Genomic DNA, 24,221 nt, shown 5'->3' on the forward strand with positions numbered 1-24,221 from the left:
CCCACTCGTAGATTTTGTTATTCGCAGTGACTGCGAGCGTGATTTGTGAAGACGCGTCTCTGTGTGTGCCTGAAAGCGTGTGCAGGGGCGGGGCTCTGAGCTCTGTGGTCTGGGGCATTGGTGGCAGGGGGTTGGTGGCAGGGGGTTGGTGGCAGGGGGCGGGGTCTCCAGGCCAAGGCTGAAGTTCTCCCCTTGCTAAGGTAAGAAAGGGAGTAGGTGATCTGGCACCTTCCTTTGCGAAGTGATCCTTTTGGCCACCAGGTGAGAAGCACAAGTACGTGCCTGGAGGCTGTGGGCGTGGGGGGCACCTCCTGGTCCTGCTCAGGGTGAGGCGTAGGTGGGGTGGCCGGTACGCTTCTGCAGAACATCAGCCCCGAAGTCCTGAGGCGCGAACCTGGGAGCAGTGAGCACACAGTTTTAACTCCTGGTGCTGTCTCTTTGGACTGCAATTCTGTTGCTTCTGAAGTGTTTCTCACTGTCCCACACTACCTTGTTTTATCAAATCTTAGTAAAGGCAGAATCCAGAAATGCAGGTCAGTGAAAGGGTATTTGTGACATTGTCCCTTAAAAATATCAATATATTTTCCATCACTTGTATAAAATTTCCAATTAACCAAAATTCCAAGTCTTCAGTACAGCTTACCATGGCTTAAACATTCATCAAATCCCTTATTCTTGTGGCTGTGAAGCATCCGCCCAGGAAAGGAGGGGAAGACTGTCATAGTCTGTCCTGACTGAAGATGTGCCCAGTGGGTCGGTTGTCACGGGTTTCTCCCTGGGATTTCATTAAGCTCTTGGGCTGCTCTATTCATGCTAATCAGTCTAGAGACCCTAAACTGCAAAGTCTCTCGTCCTGCCTGAGGGCTTCCCCAGGATGCAGAGGTCAGAGAAGCGCTTGTGTTCTATCGCAGCTGGAATTGATTTCCATACTGGCTCCTGCCCTCTATGTTCCAGGACGGGTAGCCCATTAAGCTGCTCCCATCCACCTATGCTCATCCACACCTGTGCCCAGTATAATGTCTTCATAACATGTGCCCCTGTCACCAGGGATCCTCAGAAATGCTGTTTCAGGTGGTGACTCCATTTCAACACCAACAGTCACTGGTGGCCACAGAAGGCATTCTCAAGCTTTGATGGGAACCCAGCGATGGAGGTCTGTCACAATTCAGAGGAGGCTTCCAATGCCCAGACGGTTTCCCAGCTCCAGTTCCATCAGTCATCCATTATCGTCACAATGCCTAAGAGCTATGACAACTTCAGACTGCAGTTTGGGGGCATCATGTACATGACTGGGGACACTAGTTGCTTGACGGGGAACACAGCTGCTTGCCATCTGGATTAACTTTCAAAGAGATGGTTTAGACCCAGCCTAATTTCTGTTTAAGCAACAAGACAGGTTAAGGGAGCTTGGAAACAGCTTTGCTTACATGGGGCACTACCCTCAGAGAGAAAACCCAAGCAAGGGATGCAGGACATGAGTCCTGCCCAAGGTCAGTCAGAGCAAATTTGAGAAGAAGGGAACATATCTTTAGAGCCTCACTGCCTGTCCTTTAGGGACCTCCTTCCCTTCCCCTCTTCTCCCCTCCCTCTTCTTCATCCTCCTCTCCTTCCCCAACAAGGTATCTGGATACAGAGGGAATTTATATAAGATGTTTGCAGAGAAAGGACGCACCTGTCCCTTTGCTCTCTCATGGTCTTTGGACTTCGGACGTTGGCCATTCCATAACTAACCTGGGCTGACTGTAGGCACACACCAGCCATGCTGGTGTCTGTACTTGCTGATGTGGCTTCCAGTAAGGAGATATGTGAGTTCGTCACCAGTTGTGGGTTCTGGCCAGCAGAAGTCCCACCGACACGGAATGAATTACTCAAGACTCTGTGGAAAAGTCAAGAGAGCGAGAGGGAGTCGGGAGCCAACTCCACGAGCCTCTCAAATCTCTCATGTTTACTGAGTACAGTCAAAGGAGGAATGCAGGAATTTAGGGAGGGACAGGGTGGGATCACAATGAGTACAAAGGCTTTGCTTATTGTTGGTGTTTGGCTCAAGGTCAGAAGACCCTTTTTGGTGAATCATGTTCGTGTTGAGCCTTTCAGCTTATCAGGGAGGAATGTTTGAGAATCAGCTGCATAACAACTTGGACTCAGGCGGCTGTGCCTGCCTTAGGTTGCCCTCTCAGGGGACCTTCCCCGTCATTGGCTCACCAGCCTTCTCACCTCTGAGTCTGCAGCTTTTTATAACTTGTTTACCATTCCAGCCCAAGGCTGTTTTGGGGGTAGAAGACTATCTAACAGCAGGTCCGCCCAGTGTTTATAGCCGAGGGCCTGGGTCATTGCTAAAACCTCAACTATGCAAGCAAGGCGGTTACTAAACACATCTTCTTTAAGGAGATAAGCGGCTGGGGTCTGTTACAATTTGTTAACCCAATCATTGGCTCCCACATATCCCCCTTTTTTGTTTTGATTAAAAGGGATCATTCTTGATTTCAGAAGGGACATCATCACCTGGCACTCCTGATTTGAAGAGGCACGGAGGGAGTAAATTACCTTGCAGACTGTAAGAAAAACACAAGCGATTACTTTACAAAATCCAACAATAACCCAGATGCAGAGGTTGAGGCCATTAAACCAGTTGGTAGGGTTAAGCCATTTTATATTATGTAATTCCTGTCCCATATTTGTTTGAGTCTCCTTTTGAATGTAAATGAGTTGCTGATGCAGCTGGGCAAAAAGAGTATCAACATTATTTTGTAAATCAGAAGAAAAGACTCCTTGCAGTTGTTTTTCAATAACGTCCCAAGAATACTGGGAGTGGTTATATTTAAGAGGAGTAACAAGTATCTTATCATGTTGCCAATCACACTGCAGGGGCTGGCGATCGACAATGGCTTGTTGTTGGTCACCAAGCCATTCCAAAGCAGCTTCCAAGGCCTGAAGCCAACACATAATTCCATCATCAATTTGAGTCTGAGTTATCATAGCCTGAGTAACATTAGTCATAACATGATTAACAACCTGAGCGGTATGGATTGATTTAGTAAGGGACACCGTTGCTACTGAAGCAGTGGCAAGAGTAACAGCTGAGATGATAAAAGCAATCAGCTAACCAATAAAGCGTTTTGGTCTCCACTTTGAAATTGCATGAGTTCATTTAACAAAACCAATTTTGCCCTCCCAGGGGCGGGTTAAATTAACAGGTAGTCAAACCTGAGGTTGTCACTTTAGAATGAGTACCTGTGAGATACTGAGAAGTAATGTTCATTGGGCTAATACAGGAAGTGTACCAGGCCGGAGGCCGGACATGGGTAGTATAAAATCCATCTTCTAATGTAACATTAAGGATAGAAGATGTCATAAGAAAAACATAAGGGTGAGTAGTACACGATAATACATGATCGGATACATGAGTCTACATCAATACGATAAAACTGAGTATTAACAACTGTGTTAGTAACATACGTACCATGTGATAGAGTCCTGGGAAAGAAAGGCAAAGCAATGCACCAGAGATTAATGTGCCAGGGACTATGGGCATGAGAGTTAGAGAGGCGTAAAATAGGCCCGGAGAGTCCCCCATCTGTCCAGGTTACTTGAGAGGTGGCCAGAAGGCCAAAACCAATATGAGTATGATTAGCAGAAAGATATCTTTGTGGGCCCCAATCATAGACTGTATAGTTAAAAAGTGGGGCTCCACGGGGACTGGGTGCCCTGCAAGGGACCCAAGAGACAGATTATAAAGAGTAAAAGAAGCAACAATACCTGAGCTGATGCATGAGAAATTACTGCTAGATATGCCAGAAACCTGTATTTTGGAGTGGGAGGCACTTTTGCCTCCCTCATGACATTAGTGGCCTGAGAATCTAATTTCTTTATCTGGCCCCAAGAGATGTTACTTGCTTCCTGGGTGGAGGCTGCTATCCAGGGTGTGGCAGATCCTTAAAGTTTTCCAGTGAAATTCCAGGGACGATAACATCAGGGTCATAACCAGTTAGCTGTTGACAGCGAAGTCGACCTTTGAAGAGCAAATTTGTAAGCTGTTGAGTATAAGCTGTTAAGTTTGTTAAAGTTTTTTTTAAAGGAATGAGGTAGGAAAATCCATTCAAGGCACCTTAATCCATTAATCAGCTGTCCTAAGAGGCCTGTGGGAGAGTAAAGGGTTGGAAAAAGAAATAGATAAACAGGATTTCCAATTTGTCGATGGAAAGCTGCTTTTGCGACAAGGCTTGCTCCACAAGAGCGACTTCCTGTAAAGCTTCCAGAGTTAGTGTTCGTGGGGAGTCTAAAGCAGGGTCCCCTTTTAAGGTATTAAACAAATGAGACAATTGACCTGTAGGGATGCCAAGAACTGGACGAATCCAGTTAATGGCCCCGATAAATTTTTTGAAAATCATTAAGAGTTTGTAGATTTTCTGTCTGTAAGTGAATAGGTTGAGGCCGGACAGTTCGGTGGAAAACAATGTAACCTAGATATTTCCAAGGTTGTTCAATTTGCACTTTATCTGGAGCTATCTGTAACCCAAAAGAAGCCAAAGAGGACTGTAGAAATTTATAAGCAGAGATTAGTTGTGTCTGCGAAGGAACTGCTAAAAGAATGCCATCCATATAATGATGGATCAGCCAGGTTTACCACACTTAAAGCAGGTCACAGCAGAAGGGGATTTCATTAAAGCTGCAAGGACCTGAGCATGATGGGTTTCAGTTCCCACATTCTGGCAAGCTCTTTATAGTCGGCTATAGTTTTGTTTTGAGTTTGAATACTGGCAAGAGCTGCCTGGCAATCTGCATTAGCATTTTCATCTGTTGTAAGAGCACTTTTGCTGCCTCCTGATTCTCTACTTGGCGAGAGATGCTCTGTTCTAAGCGATTAATAAAATCAACATAAGGTTCTGTGGTGCCTTGTCGGATGGTAATGAAGGAGCCAGTAGGAGCTTTAGTATCGGGAACCTTACACCACGCCGCTAGGGAAATATCAGTACACTGCCTAAAAGCCAGCCTATCCATATGGATCTGCTGCTGAGTGTTGGCATAGTGACCTGTTCCTTCAAGCATTTCTACAGATATATCAATACTAGCATTAGCATTACGAGCAGCTTGTAAGAGACAACCTTCATGATATTCAGAAGACCAAACAGCAAATTGAGCAGGAGTTAAGACAGTTTTTACAAGAGCTCTCCAATCCCATGGAGTCATAACATATGCATTTCCAACCGTATCAAGAATACCTTTAGTAAATGAACTTTGAGTCCCATTTTCAATAATACTAGTTTTTAGTTCCTTGAAAACCAAGAAAGGGACAGCCTCATACTTTACACCTTGCCCACGCCCTGCAATCACTGGGTAAGCATAGCTCTCCCAAATGTAAGGCTTCTTTAAAACATTGTTTCGTAGCAGTTTGTTTACAATCATACTCCTCAGGAGAGGTAGGGGGAGGCGGTGGCAACTGGCAGATTGATCTCCTGTGAAAGAGAGGCAGACGGGCGTAGGAAGGACTGGGGGAGAAGAAGTAGGAGGAGAGGAAGGGGAGAACGGGATTCAGGTTCAGCATAATTATTCTGCGAGGAAAAATACAAGGGACATAAAGCAGTGCGTATCAAACTCCAAGTAGTTAAAATGGACGTGGGGATTTTTTTCCCCTTGCTGATGTCTAAGTTTTAAATTCTTACCAACCTGTTCCCAGAGTTCTAAATCGACTGTTCCATGGTCTGGAAACCAGGGACAAGTCTCCTGTACCATTCGTAACAATTTAACAAGTTGCTCTCCCGACACGGTGCAGTGAGCTGCTTTCTTTCAGCAGCTGCTGCAACGTGCGGAGGTAAATCATCTATTTCTTAGATATTTGTTGACCCACAGTAAGAAAGAGAAAGGAAAACAAGGCTCTCGCTGAAATCTGGGCACGTTGGCAACTATCCCGAGTGGGCATTGCTGTTCCCTTACCGGGATGAGATTTATGGGGATCTGGATGCAGTTTCTCTCTCAAACTGAAACGTGCCATTCCGTCTCTGCGTAGTCAATGACGTCGGGGTCACTAGTTGTGGGTTCGTCACCAGTTGTGGGTTCTGGCCAGCAGAAGTCCCACCGACACGGAATGAATTACTCAAGACTGTGGAAAAGTCAAGAGAGCGAGAGGGAGTCGGGAGCCAACTCCACGAGCCTCTCAAATCTCTCATGTTTATTGAGTACAGTCAAAGGAGGAATGCAGGAATTTAGGGAGGGACAGGGTGGGATCACAATGAGTACAAAGGCTTTGCTTATTGTTGGTGTTTGGCTCAAGGTCAGAAGACCCTTTTTGGTGAATCATGTTCGTGTTGAGCCTTTCAGCTTATCAGGGAGGAATGTTTGAGAATCAGCTGCATAACAACTTGGACTCAGGCGGCTGTGCCTGCCTTAGGTTGCCCTCTCAGGGGACCTTCCCCGTCATTGGCTCACCAGCCTTCTCACCTCTGAGTCTGCAGCTTTTTATAACTTGTTTACCATTCCAGCCCAAGGCTGTTTTGGGGATAGAAGACTATCTAACAGCAGGTCCGCCCAGTGTTTATAGCCGAGGGCCTGGGTCATTGCTAAAACCTCAACTATGCAAGCAAGGCGGTTACTAAACACATCTTCTTTAAGGAGATAAGCGGCTGGGGTCTGTTACATTTTGTTAACCGAATCATGGGCTCCCATAGAGATACACACCTTGGCCATCCTCCTCTCTATCCCATGATTCTTCTTGTCGACCAAGACTCTTCGCATTTCTTTGGAGTCTCTTCCTGAAGCCTGCAGCTGGAACTCATTCATGCTACAAATAAGCCACAGGGGCCCCCAGGGCAGCATCTTAGGGCCTCTCTTAAATGTCAGGCTGTCATCTCTGACCTCTTATGGCCTCATCTTGCTGGTGGGGGTCACTGATAGGATGTCTCCCTCTGCAAGCTCCAGGCAGGATGTGTGGCCAGGTGCCATTCTGCCCTGGGATTCCCACCCTGTTCATGCTTCCTGTCCTGATATTCTTCCCTTCCTTTCCAAGTCTCTCAGCACTTCTCCTTTCTTTCTAGAAGCTTTAGGCAAGAATCCATTTCCTTGCCTTTTTCAGCTTCCAGAGGCCATCTGCCTTCTTGGGTCATAACCCCTTCCTGGCATCACACCAACTTCTTGCTTCCATAGTACTATCTCCTACTACTTGCTCTGCTCTTCCTGTCTCTGATAAAGACTTGTGGTGAGTTCAGGGATTGGGGGGTGACCAGGATGAGACAGGACCACGAGAGGCAGGGGCACACAAACTTTCTTTGGGCGGCACTTGGACAGGGTTGAATGAGAGGGGAAGTCCCTCCCAGCAAGAGATTTTCCAGAGACAGAAGCAAGGGCCATCACTCAGATGCAGAACAGGGCGAGGGAAATTCCAGGGAAGAAAGGGAAATCAGAGACAGGGCTTCAGAGTCTAGGCAATGTCACGCCGCAGCTTAGTCGGGAGTCTCTGGGTCAGACATCAGCACTTTGGGTCTTTTACAGCCCCAGGATTTGACTGATCTATGGTTAGCAGATGTTGGGTGAAGTTTTGAGGCACATGTAAAGTAGGTGGGCTCTAAGTGGCTTAAAATAAGTTTTTGTACTATATTTAAAGGACTTGGATGTATAAGAGTTTGAGTTTGGCACCAGAGGGCTTTAGGGTGATGGTTCCAGCCTGCTGTGAAGAAGTTAACAACACAGGGGCTTGCCAGGAAAATCCACCTACAGCTGAGGACAAGACAAAATGAGAAATGAGGAACAGTAGGGGGCATATGTACCTCCCTTAACTTGCTTACTTTTCTCCAAAGTCCTAAAGCAATCTTTTTGGTGGTTTTGAATATGATGAAAGCCATGGATTCACTTTTAGAAAAATACACATCACATCCAGTTTCCAAAAGGTTTATAAAATGTCCAACCCCATCCACAGACCTTCTAGATCTGTGCTGGTCAACATGCTAGTCACTAGACCCATGGGGATACTTAAGTCAAAATTGATTAAAATAAAAAATTCAGCTCCTAGCCACATTCCAACTACTTGACAGTCATCAGAGCAGAGAGTTCTGTTGGACAGCTCTGCTGTAGAAGTCTACCAACCAAGGCTAAAACCCCTCGCCTTAGATAAACCCCTACAGATCTGGTGGGCTTTAACCCCACTCCCAGCATAATTCCAATTGTCTTGTGTCTCTGTATATAGCTAGGCCACAAAAGAAATGGGGGAGCAATACTTCCAGTGGTGAATAATCCTGAACGTCCATCTACCTTTGAGTAACCCTTAGTCACCTTCAACCAGAGGGGCATCTTAGCCAGGGCCATACCTTGCAAGTCAGCAAACGATCAATCCCTCATTCCTTTCCTCTGGAGGGTATGTGTAGTTCAGGCAACATCACCGTGACCCCCGTCCTGCACTAGCATTCTAAGTGGCTTTCCCATGAGAAAAATACATGGCAACAGGGCAGGCCAGCAGGAGCTGGGGCTGCAATAATAACCAAGGACATCCGTCACATTCATCACGCCTTGTGCCCGCGGCTAGTGATCTAAGCCTCCCACATCTATTCGTTCCTTTAGCCCTCACCCCGCGTTAGGAGCCGGGCTCTAGTGCTAGGCCCTGAATGCAGATGAGGGGACGGAGGTGCGGCTTAGGAGGACTGAATAACTTGTCCCAAGACACAGAGCAAATAAATGCCAGAGGGAAATGGTGAGGACGTTAGAATTGGCACATTCCTGCAGTGCTCGTGTCTAAAAACATCCCAGTGTTCTCAATGCGACCTCTGAAGTCACAGAGGCCTTCACATAGCTGTCCCCACAAGTCTCAACACTGGTACCCGCCCGTGTTCTGCGGTTCCTCTCTCTGCATTTGCCGAGATGCAGATACCTTAGATAAACCCCTATAGATTTGGTGGCCTTTAACCCCACTCCCAGCATAATTCCAATTGTAGCTGACCTCTCCCTTGGAGTAGGACAAGGAAAAGAACACTCATGACTTCCCAGCCAGTCATGACAAATGGACACTGTCCCCATGTCCCCCTTTATCTAGATCGTAGCCTGGACTTGAGCCACACACCCATCTAGTGATAACCTGCTAGCCGTGGGACCCTGGCGCCCAGGGCTTCTGTCTGTAACAGGAGAAGAATCACAGCATCTCCTTCATAGAGGTTCCTGCGCGGATCCCACTGCACGGAAAGGAACAGCAGCGTGCCTGGCACAGAGCAAGCGCTCAGGAAAGGTCATTTCCTAGGAAGCTTCTATTTCCCCCAACTCCGCCAAGGCACCTAACCGTCGCTGGAGGGCATCCAGGGACCGTGCTGCTTGGGCTGCGGACCCGCCTTTAATGAGCTCCAGCCTCACAGCTGGGCAGCCTTCCCCGGACCGACCCGAACCTTCCACCACGTCCACCAGGGAACTGACCCTTCGGGACTCCCCACGTCGGCCCTTTCGGATGCAAACTTCACTCCACCTCGGGGCTGATGGCTTGTCCCTAAATCCTCCTGAATGAGCCGGGCCCACAGGGCCCGTGGGTGAAGAGGGCTGTGAAGAGAGGGCACTCGGGGAAAGGCAAGGCGGGCAAGTCTACAAGCCGGTTGAAAATCGGCTGCCTGCGGGGCGGCGCGGCCCCAGCGCGCTCCTGGGGAGGATGTTCCGCCGCCCAGAGGCGCGCTCCCCGCCCGGGAGAAGCTCGGGAAGGCCCGGGCAGGTCGCAGGGAGCGGCGGCGGGGACCCGGGCCGGACAGGGACCCGCCGCCCGTCACTCCCTCGCACGCCCGCCGCCCGATCGGGGCTGGAGGCGGCCGGTTTGCGCAGCCCGAGCGGGATGGGTGCCCCGCTACCCGCGCCCGCGCCCCAGGGATGGCCACGCCCTCTGGCCGCTCCGGGACTCACCGCCTCGGCGCCCACGGCTCTCCCAGGCTCACCGGGTGCAGCTGACCAGGGCGCAGGTACGGGGCCGCGCTGAGGCCCGCAGCTCTGAGGCCCACCGAGGCCACGGCGCCCCAGCTGGTTCCGCTGGGGCGAGTTGGGCTCCTGATTCTGGACTAGGCTCTCCGGCTCGCCGGCTCCTGCAATGCCACCCATCCTTGCAAGGGGCCCCGGGCGCCTTTACAGACTGGCACGGTTGCTTTTCAGTATTAGAGCTCCCAAGAGGAGAGGCCTTCGGGTGGTGAAAGTGCAGGAACTCTTTCCCTTCGGGGGGTTCTGCTTCCAGGAGGCCGCTGGTCCCGGGAAACCTTTTCTGCAAAGATTTCCTATGCAGTTGCTATAGTTATTTGTTTTCCTCTATCCTAACTCTTGGTCCAGTTGGAAATTACATTTTGGGGTTGTAGGTTTTAATTTTAGAAATTCCTTTTCCTTCTTAGTCTTGCTCATCATGACCTTATTCAAAATTATAAGATTTTCTTCAAGTTGCTTCCACCCATCAAGTCGTTGGCTGCTCAGGATCACACCTTGATTCCTTGAGTGAATCAAGGTTGAAACGTTTAGGGTAAAGAAAATGTCTTTTAGATTTTATATAGTTTCTCTTTTTACTTAGTGTTTCAAACATATGAGCCGAAATGTAACTACAGATGGCATCAGGGTATTAGGGGTTTAGATGAGAAAACTTTAATTTTGTAGAGTTTTATAAAAGAAAACATGGCTCACTGTATGCTTTTACTACTAGGTTATAAGAAAAATTGAAGAGGGCTTTATACTTATTTCCATTTTCATCCTAAATGGCTAACTGTATAATCTATAGATAATTTCCATTGAAGATGATTACAAGGAATAACTTTGTGTAGATTAATATTAAACTCAATATGGCTTAAAAACCTTACTATTTCAAAAAAAAAAAAAGGAAAAACAAAAGAAAAAGAAAATGACTTTATCGGACCATCTTCATTGGTTTGTGATTCAACTGAAAGGTAAGCCTAGGAACTGTCCAGAAGCAACAGCGCCCTGACTTCTTCATTGTCATAAAACATTCAGCTGAAAATGCCCGGCCTCAGAACATAGCTTTTTAAAGAATCGTTCTGAAAACGATTCTCTAGTGAAGCAAACATCGCTAGTAGGTTTACCATCACCGATAACGCAGAGTCCTCTGGCACATTTTGGGGCAGCTTTGCTTTGCAAAGAACCTTATCTTCCAAGTGTCATCTGCATTTGCGTGTAAAAAGTCAGACTTGTGCTCTTTGTTTACTTTCCTCCTGGGCAAGGAGATATATTGTCTGCTTTGATTGGTTTCTCACAGTGACTTTCAAAAGATGTCAGTTTTATCCCCACTGTCCAACCGAGCTAGGCAGTTTCTTCCCTTTGATTCGTATGGATAAATTTTGCCCAAATGGCTCAATATTGGGTAAACCCTGATAATCTGGAGACACTGACAACCCTAGATATTCAGGTACTTAGAAAGATGTCTTATCCAGAGGGCTATGCTAAGCATTACAGGAGATATAAGATGAAATAAGGTTCCTGTCCTTCTGGGAAGCAAAATATAGTAGGAAAAGCCCGGGATGACAATAGGAGACCTAAATTGGTCTAAAATCTGCCACCGGTAATCCATGTGATCCTGCGGAAGTCGCGTCCTACATCTCAATGTCTTTATATGTCAGAGAGAAATATAAATGGAACCTACACCATGAGGTTAAAACCCATCTAACAAGAATAAAACAATAATAAGTTGGGAAGGATGTACCAGCGAACCAGAAAAGGGTTTTAAAAATAAAAGGGACTGCTGTTCCTGATCTAGAGAGGAGCCTGACCAAGACCAAAGTCCTTTTACTCAAGGAATCCCCGGACAAGCCTAGCGATGACTTTCGGGGCGGCGGCCCTTACCAGGAGAAATTCCGGGTGGAAAGGGCCACCGCCTGCCGGTACGCGGCGCAGGAATAATGTGGACGCACGACACTCAGCAAGTCGCGAGTCTGAGACCGAGGCACCCGGCATCAGCGGGCTGCATCGCTCCCAGGCTGCAAGCCGCATTCGGGGCGCCTCTAGGCCTCCCGAGGGCCCAAGACTCGGTGGCCTGAACTTTTTTGCATCCTGAGCTGAACCCGAGATGGGCAGGACCCGTGGGACGGTTCCGGACTCGCGGGGTTGCGACTCCGCAGGTAGAGGGAGGGAGCTGGCTGGGCGTGGCTGTCACGGAGCCACCGGAAACGCATTCTTCCTTTTCCGGTTGGGGCCCGGTCCACAGCCCGCGACCCCAAAATGGCGAGTCGGGGTACGGCCCCTGGGCGCTAGCGGGATCGGAGCTTCCAAGGCGCCTGCGCTCCCCGATCCCGGCGACTCGGCGCTCTACTCGCCGGGCCTCGCGCTTTCCCGACACCGCCCCCGGGGGCGCGGGAACCCGGACCTTCCTTCCTCCCCGCGGCAGCGGGAGGCGTGGCGGCTTCATCGTCGAGCCCAGAAAGAGGGAAGTGGCGTCCACGGAAGCCAGAGCTGTGTGGAGGTAATCGAGAAGCTGATTTTTCCCTCAGGATTTGGTCAGGAGAGCCCCCGAGAGATACCGGCCGCCCGTGCCAGCTGCGTGGCGATGAGCGGGGATATGGGGGTCCAGTAGGGGCGAAGCATTTTCTGTTTTGCGGTGGCATCCTTGGCGGGCGGCGGGTCGGCCTGAGAACCGGCGGGATCTGTTCTCAGCAAGGCCAGTACTCAGGCTCCTGCGGCCACATCTAACCTCCCGAAGCAACCTCTTTGTACCCTATGCGCAGATAGAACCCAGGAATGTTGCTGAAGCACGCTGCGAGGTTGCCCGCGTCTTGAGTGCTTGTGGGCGCCCTTGCGGTCGATCTAGAAGGTGTAGGTGGGGGATGGGACAGTAATGCCTTCCGCTGCACCCAGCGAAACTCTCCCGTTTTCGCTGGCTTCTGATTGTGTCACTGGAGAAAGGGTCGTTTCAGCTTCAAAAACATTCGTTTCTGCTGACAAAGAAATACAGGAGGTATCCCTGTACCGCCTGAGCCCGGACAGGCAGCAAGGAACCAACTATTACTTTGAATACCCGTGACATCCTTGAAAAAACTTTGTTTTGTTTCTTCTGGATCGCCTCAAAGAAAACCAGATCCTCAAGGTCATTCTCAGCCTTGCTTAAAGGTCTGTATGACCCTGAGGAAATGTAAACTCTAGAGAAAGGTTACCTCTGCTAGGACCCTTCCTGTCTCTGAAGAACGTTAATCATCACTTTTTCTTCTTTCCTTTTTCACAATCTGACATTTGGATATTTTGTAAACAAAGCCAACTAAGTTTCTCCAGTTAAGTAAGCAAAATTTTCATACACAGGTATAAAGCTGCACAGTGCCCTTTATAAGTCTTCCTAAAAGGTACCCCAAAATTGACACCACCTGATTGCCCAGCGGGGGATATTTGCTGAGAGGAATAAGGTTACGTTTTCTCTGATTACTTCTTTTCTGATCTGGTTATCTTAGTTTTCTTTCCAATATTAACACAGTGGAAAAGAGAGTGTCAAATGTCCCATGAAGCAAAGGCGTCAGTCTTCATAACAGGATGAAGGGGCACAGAGGTTGTTTCCCCCCTGACTAAAGACAAAATACTGGAAGGATCTATTAAAATTTAGAGAAAGTTAAATATGCCCCATTTGTAAAAGTGGGACAGGAAGCATGCAGATTAAGTACTGGATGATATCAAAGCTTCTCTTAGCGAACGGGTGCCATTTTTTTCATCTATCAACCTTAAAAAAAGAGAGAAAGTGGTAAGTTGACATTTGTCTTCCATGAACTGTGCTTTGCTTCAAAGTTGGGTAACAAAGGAAAGGGGAGAGGCATGTCCTGAAGTAATCTTGAGTAATCATGAGTGTCCTAATACTTGGCAGTTGACTTGAAAGGGGAGGCAGAACAGGACCTTTTCTGTTCATTCTTCTCTAATAATTATAAATAGCAAGTAAATATGTGTCATATGGCTTTCTTCTTGACATGTGCTTTTTTTCTCCCCTCCCTCAGTGCCCTTGGGGAGAAGATCCACTCACTGGTTTTGTACCCAGCCTGACAAGGCCTCTGTTGTCAAAGGTGGCACCAGGAGGATGTCACACATAGGAGTAAAACTCTTCCTAGAGCAAATGATGATGAGACATCTGAAGGTGAATGCATGCTTGTACCCACACATGGAGGCTTTGTGGGAGACTAAGGGGTCTGTGAAAGAGAGCTCCAGTCAGAGTAAGGAATCCAGCCCACAACTGGACAGTCTTGGTCCTGAGAGCGCTCGCCAGCACTTCCGGAGCTTCTATTATCATGAAGCACCTGGACCGCTCGAGGCTGTCAGCCAACTTCAGGAATTATGCCATCAGTGGCTCAGGCCAGAGATCCACTCAAAAGAGCAGATTTTGGAACTGCTGGTGCTAGAGCAGTTCCTGACCATTCTGCCCAGGGAGACCCAGAACTGGGTGCAGAAGTATCATCCACAGAGCATCAAAGAGGCTGTGGCCCTGGTAGAACGCTTTCAGAGAGAACCTGGTGGAATGAGAAATGAGGTGAGAAGAAAGATTCCTTACATGTACAATGAAATAGGGTAAAGGTGGATGCTTCTGGGTGGGGGAGGGGTAACTGAAGAATGAGATGGATTGGATCACTCTTGTATTGTTCCTTTAGAATAGCTAAGTGGAATCAGAAATCACAGACTTGAAGCAACAGTCAGCCTCTAGGTTTCAGAGTTCCTAGTAGTCTTCCATGGCCTTAGAACACAGACATGCATTTTTCCCTCTTTACGTTGGGGGGTGAATTGAGGGTGGTGGGCCTAGTCTGGCATGGCCAAGGAGACAAGACTTAGAGAAATCAAAAGCAAGAAAGAGAAAGGAGAAAAAAACCTGGACAGCACTTAAAGGTCAAAGGAGAGAGAGGGTAGCAAACCAGAGTCTAAATTAAATATCTCTGGGGAGACTGCAAAGGAAGAGAAGAAATGGCAAGAAAAAAGGGAAACAAAGATATGGAAGGAAGAAAAGTGCCAACAGAAAGTGGAGAGAATTGAAATGCTGAAGGTGGTGCCCTGTGTTGTGGGGACGCACATCTCTGCGCCAGAAGCAGAGCCTCCGCTGCCCTCCCTCCGTGCTCTGTCCCGGCCTCACTGGTGAGCGGGGAGCCACCCTCGGGAGATGGCAGCGTGCTTCCTTCCCTCCAGAGCCCACCTTGAAGAGCACAGGTGTCTTTATTATAACTGAATCATGTAGAAGAAGATTAGAGGCCCACTCTTCCCCCATTTTTTCCTGCACTATATCCCCTTTCTCCATGAAAACCTTCTTGGGACATGGGAGGGTTGGGAAGTCTGATTGGCAGGAGAACCTTTTTTATTCACTTCCTGATTTTTTAGCGAAAACTAGAAGATAAAAATCTACTAAGTCAAGGATCCAAGTCAAGAAAGCAGGCAGCGGAGGCAGCGAGGCTGCCCCCACCCTGCTCGCGGGCTGAGCTGTGGCCACAGGTGCATGGGCGGAGGCTGGCAACAGTCACAGCTTTTTTCATTTCATCCTCAGTTTCCAGATCTTGTGTGTAGTTCCTGTGAGAAAACTGTGGCACAAGATCTCTTCAGTTTTTTTTTTTCTTATTACTTCCTTTAATGTTACACACTCCCCAAGTCAGGGCTCTGCTCTTGTTTGTTCCTCCACCACCACCCCTAAACCAAAAGTTCTTTGCTAATAAGGCTGGGGATTATTTCTAGGTCACAGCTCAGGAGCTGGGAAAGGAGGCAGTGCTCTTGGGAGAAACAGCACTGGCCCCAGGCTTTAAGTGGAAGCCAGCAGAGCCCCAACCAATGGGTGTGTTCCAGAAAGACTGTTGGAATACATACCAGGTACTGCAAGAACAGCTGGGCTGGAATACTCGCAAAGAAAGCCAGCCTGTGTATGAAAGAGGTGAGGAGCTTCATAATAATTCTCTTCTCCTGGGAGCTGTGGTAGCCCTTGGTTCAGCTAGAAACGTCATGGGAATTTTCCAGGTGCCCAGCTGTGCCAGCAGTGAGGATGTCTCAGGGGGAAGTACAGTAGGTCGGCCAGTGGTGGGTGAAGGTGAGGGTCATTCTGGGGTCCAGAAATACCCAGACCACACTACCCTGGTACTTGGCAGCGTGGACCTTGCCCCTTAGAAATTTGAGAGGAGAGAAGAAGATGGAATGGGGACCGGTGGGGTCATCTCACCCTTATAAGTTAGAGGAGAAATTGGGATCAGAAATGGGCTGTCAGTGGCAGAACAGGAAGAGGAGTGCACACCAGGAAAAAGGTAAAGAAAGACAGAAATCTCCCACATTTCCTATCATACCCCGGAGGACCTGAGTCTTTTGTTTTCAGACACCTCTAATTCTTGCCCAGCTCAGTGAACAGTTTATTTTAGGAAAGGAAAAAAAGAATGGATTTCTCTTTATTAATTTCCGTCATGAAATCAGGGGAAACAGTCACCTGGGGAAACACTGCTTTTATGGAGTGGTGGATATTTGGTTCTTACTGACAAGGAGAAGGCCACTTCTGACCCCCCCCCCACACACACACACTTGTGAACTATCTTTACTGGAGTAGTCCTGATGTTCTGTATTTTAGAAATCAGCTCAGAATATTCATAAACAGAAAAGAGAGAAATTTTTTCTTCTGGCTCTTTTCCCCCCACAGCTGTGCCTGCTCAACAGATTGTAGCCTTGTCTGAGCAGAAAAGCACCCCAAGCTGGAAGATGGCATCTGAGCTCATCTTGCCTGAGTCCCAGGTGAGCTGTACTTTCCAGCTTTTTCAGGCAGCCTGAACGTGGCCTTGTCTGCTTTTCTCTGCTGCCTGTGACCCACAGTACCTGGCAGGGGCTCGGAGGCATATTGGCCCCAGCTGTTCTCTAGGCAACTAGACTTGGGAACAGTGGGAACTGGGCACCTGCCAAGCTGTGCACTGACCTCCTTGGCGCCTTCCTTTTCTGCCATCTCACTTTTTTCCCCTAAGTCTTACACTCTTAACTTCTTCAGTGACTGGCCTGCCGTGTAATTCAGAGATGAGTGATAGGATGGCTTCTGTAGTAGCAGGTACTGAACAAAAACTCGCTCTCTCTTTTTTTAGAGTTTGTTGACATTTGAAGATGTGGCCTTGTCTTTTACCGAGGAAGAATGGCAATTACTGGACCCTACTCAGAAGATCCTCTACAATGATGTAATGCAGGAAAACTACGAGACTGTCATCTCTCTAGGTAAAGATTCTTTCCTTTGTGTCAAAGTTGAGTAATCTGTTGCATCCTCAGTTTATGGAAGATGCACTCCTTTGAGGGAGTCCTAATGTTCCAGTAGCTGGTTGGTTTTCAACTGGATGGTGTGCAGGAAAGGAAAGTCACATCCAGATCGCCTGGGCTTTTTACAAATACACATCTCACTTCTTTATTCTAAGTAGAGCTTTTTTAAATTGAAGTACCATCAGTTACAATGTGTCCATTTCTGGCGTACAGCATATAAATACATATATTTGTTTTCATTTTCTTAAATAGAATTCTTGACCTGTCATGCTCCTGCCTCACCCTGCAAACCTCCTCTTCCCATATCTTTTCCATCTCAAAGGCACCATGGTTTACCCAGTTGCTCAGGCTAAAAACCTGTCAGTGCTCCTTTATTCCAGTCTTTTTGTTACATCCCACAACTGCTCCATCAGCAAGTCCTCTTAGCTCTGTCTTCAAAATAGAGCCTAAACACAACCACGCCTCAACCTCTTCCACTCTCACCATCCTAGCCTAAGCCACCTCATCTCTAACCAGGTCTACTGAAATCCCACTGAGCTCCCACTTCTCACATGGTTTCCATCTCTCCGCCTTAGGTGTATTTCTTAGCTTCCTCATTGCACATCCACCTCCAAGCACAGTAGACTATGAAGAAGATACTGAATCTAAGATTCTGCCATTTAAACATCTGGAGTAGATAAAAGTATAAAAGAGTCATTCACTCTTCCTGAAATTAGCCTGGAATTAAGATGGCAGTCCAGGGCCTCAAAGTTTTATTCTCAGAGCATTATTGTTGCACCCTAAACTTAAAGTGATCTGTTTAGAACAAGGGGAAGAACCCCAGACTCAAGGCCCCCAAGAGTTCTAGGACAATCTTGGGGTAAGTTTATACATCAGAAGAGGAGAAAATTCCTTGATAGGAACCTTTACAGGGGATTACCATTTTAAGGTTTTGTTCCTGAATTTTTTAAATTAAACTTTTTATTAAGATAATTGTAGATTCACTTGCATATTTAAAATGTAGTACAAAGAAAAAGCATGTGCATTTTACCCATTTTCCCTCAATGATAACTTTTGCAAGAGTATATAACATCACAACCAGGATACTGATACTGATACAGTCCACTGACCTTATTCATATTTCCGTTTTCCCTTTATTCACTTGTGTGTGGGTTTGGGTGTGTGTGTGTGTATATTTAGTTCTGTTAAGTGTGATCACATGTGGAAGTTTGTGTATTCATCACCATAATCAAGATACCGGCCAGTCACATTACCACAAGGATCCCTCCTGTTGCCCTTTTGTAACCGCACCCACTTCCCTCCCACACCCGACCCCATCACCAGCCTAGGCCAACCACTGATCTGGTCAGCATTTTTAAAATTTTGCCATTTCAAAAATGTTATATGAATAGAGTCATCAAGTATATAGCTTTGGGGGATTAACTTCTCATTCAGAATAATTCCCTGTAAATTCATCTAAGTTATTGTGTGTATCAATAGTTCATTCCTTTTTACTGCTGAGAAGTATTCCATGATATTGACATACCACAATTTGTTTAATCATTCACCCATTGAAAGATATCTTTGCTGTCTTCAATGTTTGGCTTATTGAGGATAGAGTTGCCATGAACATTCATGTACAGGATTTTGTGTAGAGATAAGTTTTCATTTCTCTGGGATAAATGCCTTAAGAGTACAATTGCTGATTCATATGGTAAATACACATTTAACGCCAAACTGCTTTTCCCAGTGGCTGTACCATTTCACGTTCCCACCAGCAATGTGTGTGATCCAGTTTCCCCACATTCTTGCCATTGTTTAGTAGTATCACCATTTAAGAGATTTTTTTTTTGCCTTTCTGTTAAGTGTGTAGTGTTATCTCAGTGTGGTTTAGATTTGCATTTTTCTAATGGCTAGTGATGTTTTATTGCTTTCCATGTGCTTATTATATTCTCTTCAGTGAAATATCTTTCGCCTGTATTTTGATTAGGTTGTTTTTTAACTGTTGAGTTTTGAGAGTTCTTTATAGATCCTAGCTTCTAGTGCTTGCTTGGATATGTGGTTTGCAAGTAGTTTCCCAAAGTCTGTGTATTATTCTTTTTATCCACTTTCCATGGGTTTCCACAGAGTAAAAGTTTTAAATTTTTAAACTTGATGACCAATTTTTCATTTTTCCTTTTATAGATTGTATTTTTGATATCAAGGCTAGCAGTCTTACCAGCCATAGATCCTTAAAATTTTCTGTTTTTCCTAAAAGTTTTATAATTTTACATTTAAGTCCATGATTCATATTGAGTTGATTGTTAACGTAAGATATGAAGCTTAGGTTTTGGGTTTTTTTTTTGCCTAAGGAGGTCCAATTGCTTCAGCCTCATTTTTTGAAAAGGCTGGCCTTCCTCCATTGAATTGCTTTTGCACTTTTTGTCAAAGATCGGTTGGGCATATTTGTGTACACCTGTCTTGTTGTACTGAGTTGTGTGTCTGTCCCTCTGCCAATATTGCCCTGTAGCGATATAATATAGTTAGCCTTAGTATTTATCAGGTTGAGTGGTTCTTCCCACTTTATTCTTCTTTGTTAAGATAAAATTTTATTTTAGCTATTCTAGGGCCTGTTCCTTTCCACATAAAGTTTAGAATAAGCTTACCTATATCTATAGGAAACTTTGTTGGAATTTTGCTAGAAATCACATTAAAACCTATATATTAGTTTGAAGAGGATTAATATCTTTAGTATGTTGATTTTTTTCGATCAGTGAACACAATGTCTATTTATTCAGGTCTTCTTTGATTTCTTTCATCAACTTTTTATAATTTTCAGTGTACAGGTCCTCTACACGTTTGTTAAATATACATGGAAGCATTTACTTTTCATAGGAGCAATTGTACATGGTATTTTTTTAAATTTTGGTTTCTGTATGTTCATTGTTTTCATATAGGTATGCCACTAATTTTATGTTTTGTTCTTTTATCCTGTGACCTTATTGAACTTGCTTATTAGTTCTAAGAAGTTTATTTTTGTAGACTTATTGGGATTTTTATACATAGAAAGTCACATCATCTGCAATGCCTTTTCTTTCTTTTTCTTACCTTGTTGCAATAGCTCCAGCTTCTGGTACTGTGTTAAAAAGTGGTGAGAGCAGACATCTTTGCCTTGTTCCCAGTTTTATTGTGGAAACGTTAAGTCTTTCGCTATTACGTATGATGTTAGTACAGGGTTTTTTGTTGCTACTCCATCAAGTCAATATAATTCCTAACTTTCTGAATGTTTTTTATCACGAATGGTTGTGAGGTTTGTCACAACCACTCATGATACTTTTTTTGTGTCAGTTAATAGAATTATGATCTTTCAAAGCTTGTTGATATGGTGGGTTATGTTGATTGATTTCAAATGTTGAACCAGCTTTGCATACCTCAGTAAATCCTGCTTGATCACGCTATATGATTCTTACATATTGTTACATTCAGTTTGCCAGTATTTGTTGAGGATTTGTGTATTTAAGTTCATGAGAGATGTTAGTTTGTAGTTTTCTTTTTTAATACTGTCTGTGTATGACTTAGCTATCAGGGTAATTACTGGCCTTACAAAATGATTAGGGTAGTATTTCTTCCTCTTCTCTTTTCAGGAAGAGATTTTATAAAAGTGGTGTTAATTCTATAAATATTTGATAGAATCCTCCAGTAACATTATATGAACATGGAGATGTCATTTTTGGGGGCAGCTTTTTAATTATGAATTTGATTTCTTTAATGGTCAGAATGCTATTCAGATTATCTATTTCATATTGGCTGAATTTGTACTTTGTAGATTTTGAGGAACTGGCCCATCTTTCCTAACTTTTAAAATTCACGAACATAAGTTATTTATAGTAGTCCCTTATTACCTTTTTTAATCGCTGCAGAATGTGTAGTGATATACTCAGTTTCCTTCCTGATACTGGTGGTTTGTGTCTTCTCTCCTTTTATTTTTGTTAGTATTGGTACAGGTGTATCGATTTTATTAATTTTTTTAAAGAACAGGCTTTTTGTTTGATTATGATTTCTGCTCTGATCTTTATTATTCCTTTCTTCAACTTGTTTTAATTTTATTTTTCTTCTTTCTAGTTTCTTGAGGTAGAAACTTAGATTTTTTTTTTGAGACCTTTCCTCTTTTCTATTGTAAGCATTTAGGGCTGTGCCTTTTCCTCTGAGCATTCCCTTAGCTGCATGCCACATTTTTTTGATATATTGTAATTTCATTTTCATTTAACTGTGCATTTTTTAATTTCCTTTGAGACTTTCTCTTTGAATCATGGATTACTTAGAAGTATACTGTTTCTTTTCCACATATTTTTAGATTTTTCTGTTGTCTTTCTGGTTTTGATTACTAGTTTGAGTCTATTTTTGTCAGATTGCCTTTTCTCGCTCAAGTTGTGATTTTTTTTTTTTTTTTTTTGGTTCTAGATCTGATGGGTGATTTTTATTGTACCCTGATCATTTTGTCTGTTATGTTAGGAGAGTCTGGGTCCTACTTAAATATTTTATTTTAATAATCAGTCACTCTGGTTTAGTTTAACACATAGGTTCTTTCCTACTTTAGTGGAGTATGTGTCCAGTGACAGTTTAATTTTCAGAGCCTTTATGGTGTTATTTTGGTCTCCTTGGCTTGTATGGTGCTGCTAGGATCCCCATGTATCTCTGCTGGTACTGCCTGAGGGGGAGGAAGATACTTACCCAGGCCAGAGTGTCTCTCACTGGGACTCTGACCCATAGGGGTGAAGAGGCTTCCTGGGCCCGGCCACTCGTGGTGAGGTCCCTCTTGCTAGTGCTGCGTGCCCACTTTGGTGTCTCCTAACTGGGGTTCTGATGTTGTCAGAAAACTTCCCACTCAGATTGGGGAAGGAATCGGCCTCTCCAGGCAGCCTTCTATGGCTAGGTTGAGGTTTGGAAAACAGTGGATCTGGGTTGCCTTCTTTCTTGGCTGTGGGGGTGTAAGACACCTGCTGTGTTACTTTACTAGGCCTAGGATCCCAAACCATTTTGCCTTCTTACCACTTAGAATTCTCTGTTGGTTGTGTCTTGCATTCTTTAATGGATTTGTTGGGCCTATCAAGGAGCATCAGGAAGAAATGGGTCTATGCAATTTTGTCCAGATTGGACCAGAAATCGCTTGTTCCTGTATTTTTAAAAGAGTCATTGATTTTTGTCTTCATTCCTATAATTTTCTTGTTCTGGTACACAGATGGCTGATTCTTCTGTTTATTCCAACAGGGTTAAAGCTGAAAAATGACACTGGAAATGACCAACCTATATCTCTTTCTACATTAGAAATACAAGGATCAGGATGCAAAGTATTAAGAAAGGCCAGAGTGAAAGTTGCCCAGAAAACACCGGGCAAAGAAAATCATGGTGGTACACGCAGGGTTCGGAAGCGGCATCGGGCTTTTCCAGGGAAGAAGAGAAGGAAACTTTCAACTTGTAAACAAGAGCTTCCAAAGCGTATGGATCTTCATGGGAAAGGCCATGCAGGAGAGAAACCTTTTAAATGTCAGGAATGTGGAAAAAGCTTCAGGGTTAGCTCTGACCTGATTAAGCACCAGAGAATTCATACTGAAGAGAAACCTTATAAATGTCAAGAATGCGATAAGAGGTTTAGATGGAGTTCAGATCTTAATAAGCACTTACTGGCACACCAAGGAATTAAACCATATAGATGCTCATGGTGTGGGAAAAGCTTCAGTCATAACACAAATCTACACACACACCTCAGAATTCACACAGGAGAGAAGCCCTTTAAATGCTATGAATGTGGAAAAAGATTCATTCAGAACTCCCACCTTATTAAACACCAGAGAACCCACACAGGTGAGCAGCCTTATACTTGTAGCATATGCAGGAGAAACTTCAGCAGGCGCTCAAGCCTTCTTAGACACCAGAAACTCCACAGGAGAAGGGAATCATGTCCAGTGTCTCCAGTCTGAAGAAAGTCACCATCTCAAGCTTGCCCCTTGAGGTGACAAAAGAGTACAGAGTGCTGGGGCCCCCGATCCTAGGGCTCTGTCATCAGCCACATTTGGGAGGGGCACATGTCACACTTCACCGAAAGGAATCTAAACTCTCTCTTTTATTCAGCATTGTATCTTCAGTGCCCAGCACTAGACTGATACATAATGAGTGCTTTATAAATAAAAGAATAAAATAGCTCTCATGTATCTGTAGTCAGCTATCTATCTGTATCTGCCTGGTTACTCAGCCTCCCTACCCTCCGGGATCTAAATTTTTCAGGTATCAGGTGCTCAGCAAATATATGATGGCCACAGGTCCTCCTCATTCTTTCTCAGGAGAGATGGAAAATAAGAGTATACAGCTCCTCAGAAGGGAGCGCAGAGACAGCTACTTACTAAGTTACAGGCAGTTTCTATGTCATCCTATCTACATGAACAACCAAGCCCAGAGTTCAGTGAACTTTATTCTGGAACAAGAAGAGAGGGTTGAATGTTTGTCCCAGGAGAAGTACTTCCATTCTAGTTGCCTCTCCCCTGAGCACTCACTATTGCATTGTTTTCCGTCAAGGAATTCCGAGCAGCAAGCAGAGGCCTGAATGCCCACACAGACCTAGGGACCGTGAAAGCACTAGGGACCTTTCTTCCTGCTGATCTCAATTCTGAGGTATTTAGAGTGAAATGATGAAGGAGGATACCTTCATCCAAGTATCTGTCCCTGTAAAAGGCACAGGGCAGTGGTGAATGGCCTTTTTTGACCATTATGTGGACTGGAAGGCTTTCAAGTTGATGTCATACTGCTCTGGGACCTAAAGGGAGACCCGTTTTATGGCTGTTCAGCCACAGCTCCATACACTTGGAGGCTTTGCAGGAAGGCCTGCAGTTTGGAAACTGATTTATTGAGAACAGAGAGGAGAGCCCTGTGGCCTCAAGGCCTCATAGCCTCGGTGAACATTGGATGCCAGGAGCGGACGTCCAGTCAGAGCAGAGTGAGGCCTGTGGCTTAGAGTCCTGGCTCAGCGAGAGCGAGGTCAGACAGACATTTTTTCATGTTGGTGGTTCCTCTTCCTTCCCCACTGGCCTCAGTGAGTGCAGTCAGCCCTCCATATCCACAGG

General features: G+C 45.5%; 1 protein-coding gene across 3 annotated transcripts; it reads left to right on the forward strand.

The window, feature by feature from the left end:
* Window positions 1-9,891: 9,891 nt before the first annotated feature.
* On the forward strand, window positions 9,892-23,315 carry ZNF75D (zinc finger protein 75D). Of its 3 annotated transcripts, XM_010949995.3 has the most exons (6): window positions 11,398-12,397; window positions 13,905-14,431; window positions 15,613-15,805; window positions 16,553-16,644; window positions 16,983-17,109; window positions 22,375-23,315. In XM_010949995.3, the coding sequence occupies exons 2-6, from the start codon at window positions 13,985-13,987 to the stop codon at window positions 23,082-23,084; spliced, it is 1,569 nt and encodes a 522-aa protein (XP_010948297.1). In that variant the 5' UTR covers window positions 11,398-12,397; window positions 13,905-13,984; the 3' UTR covers window positions 23,085-23,315. The 3 variants fall into 3 exon arrangements, with proteins under 3 accessions (XP_074215892.1, XP_010948297.1, XP_045368809.1); XM_045512853.2 differs by lacking the exon at window positions 11,398-12,397 and having other exon boundaries at window positions 13,905-14,041; XM_074359791.1 differs by lacking the exons at window positions 11,398-12,397; window positions 15,613-15,805; window positions 16,553-16,644 and adding an exon at window positions 9,892-9,911.
* Window positions 23,316-24,221: the final 906 nt, after the last annotated feature.

Source organism: Camelus bactrianus, chromosome X (assembly GCF_048773025.1).
Source record: "Camelus bactrianus isolate YW-2024 breed Bactrian camel chromosome X, ASM4877302v1, whole genome shotgun sequence".
Lineage (NCBI taxonomy): Eukaryota > Metazoa > Chordata > Mammalia > Artiodactyla > Camelidae > Camelus > Camelus bactrianus.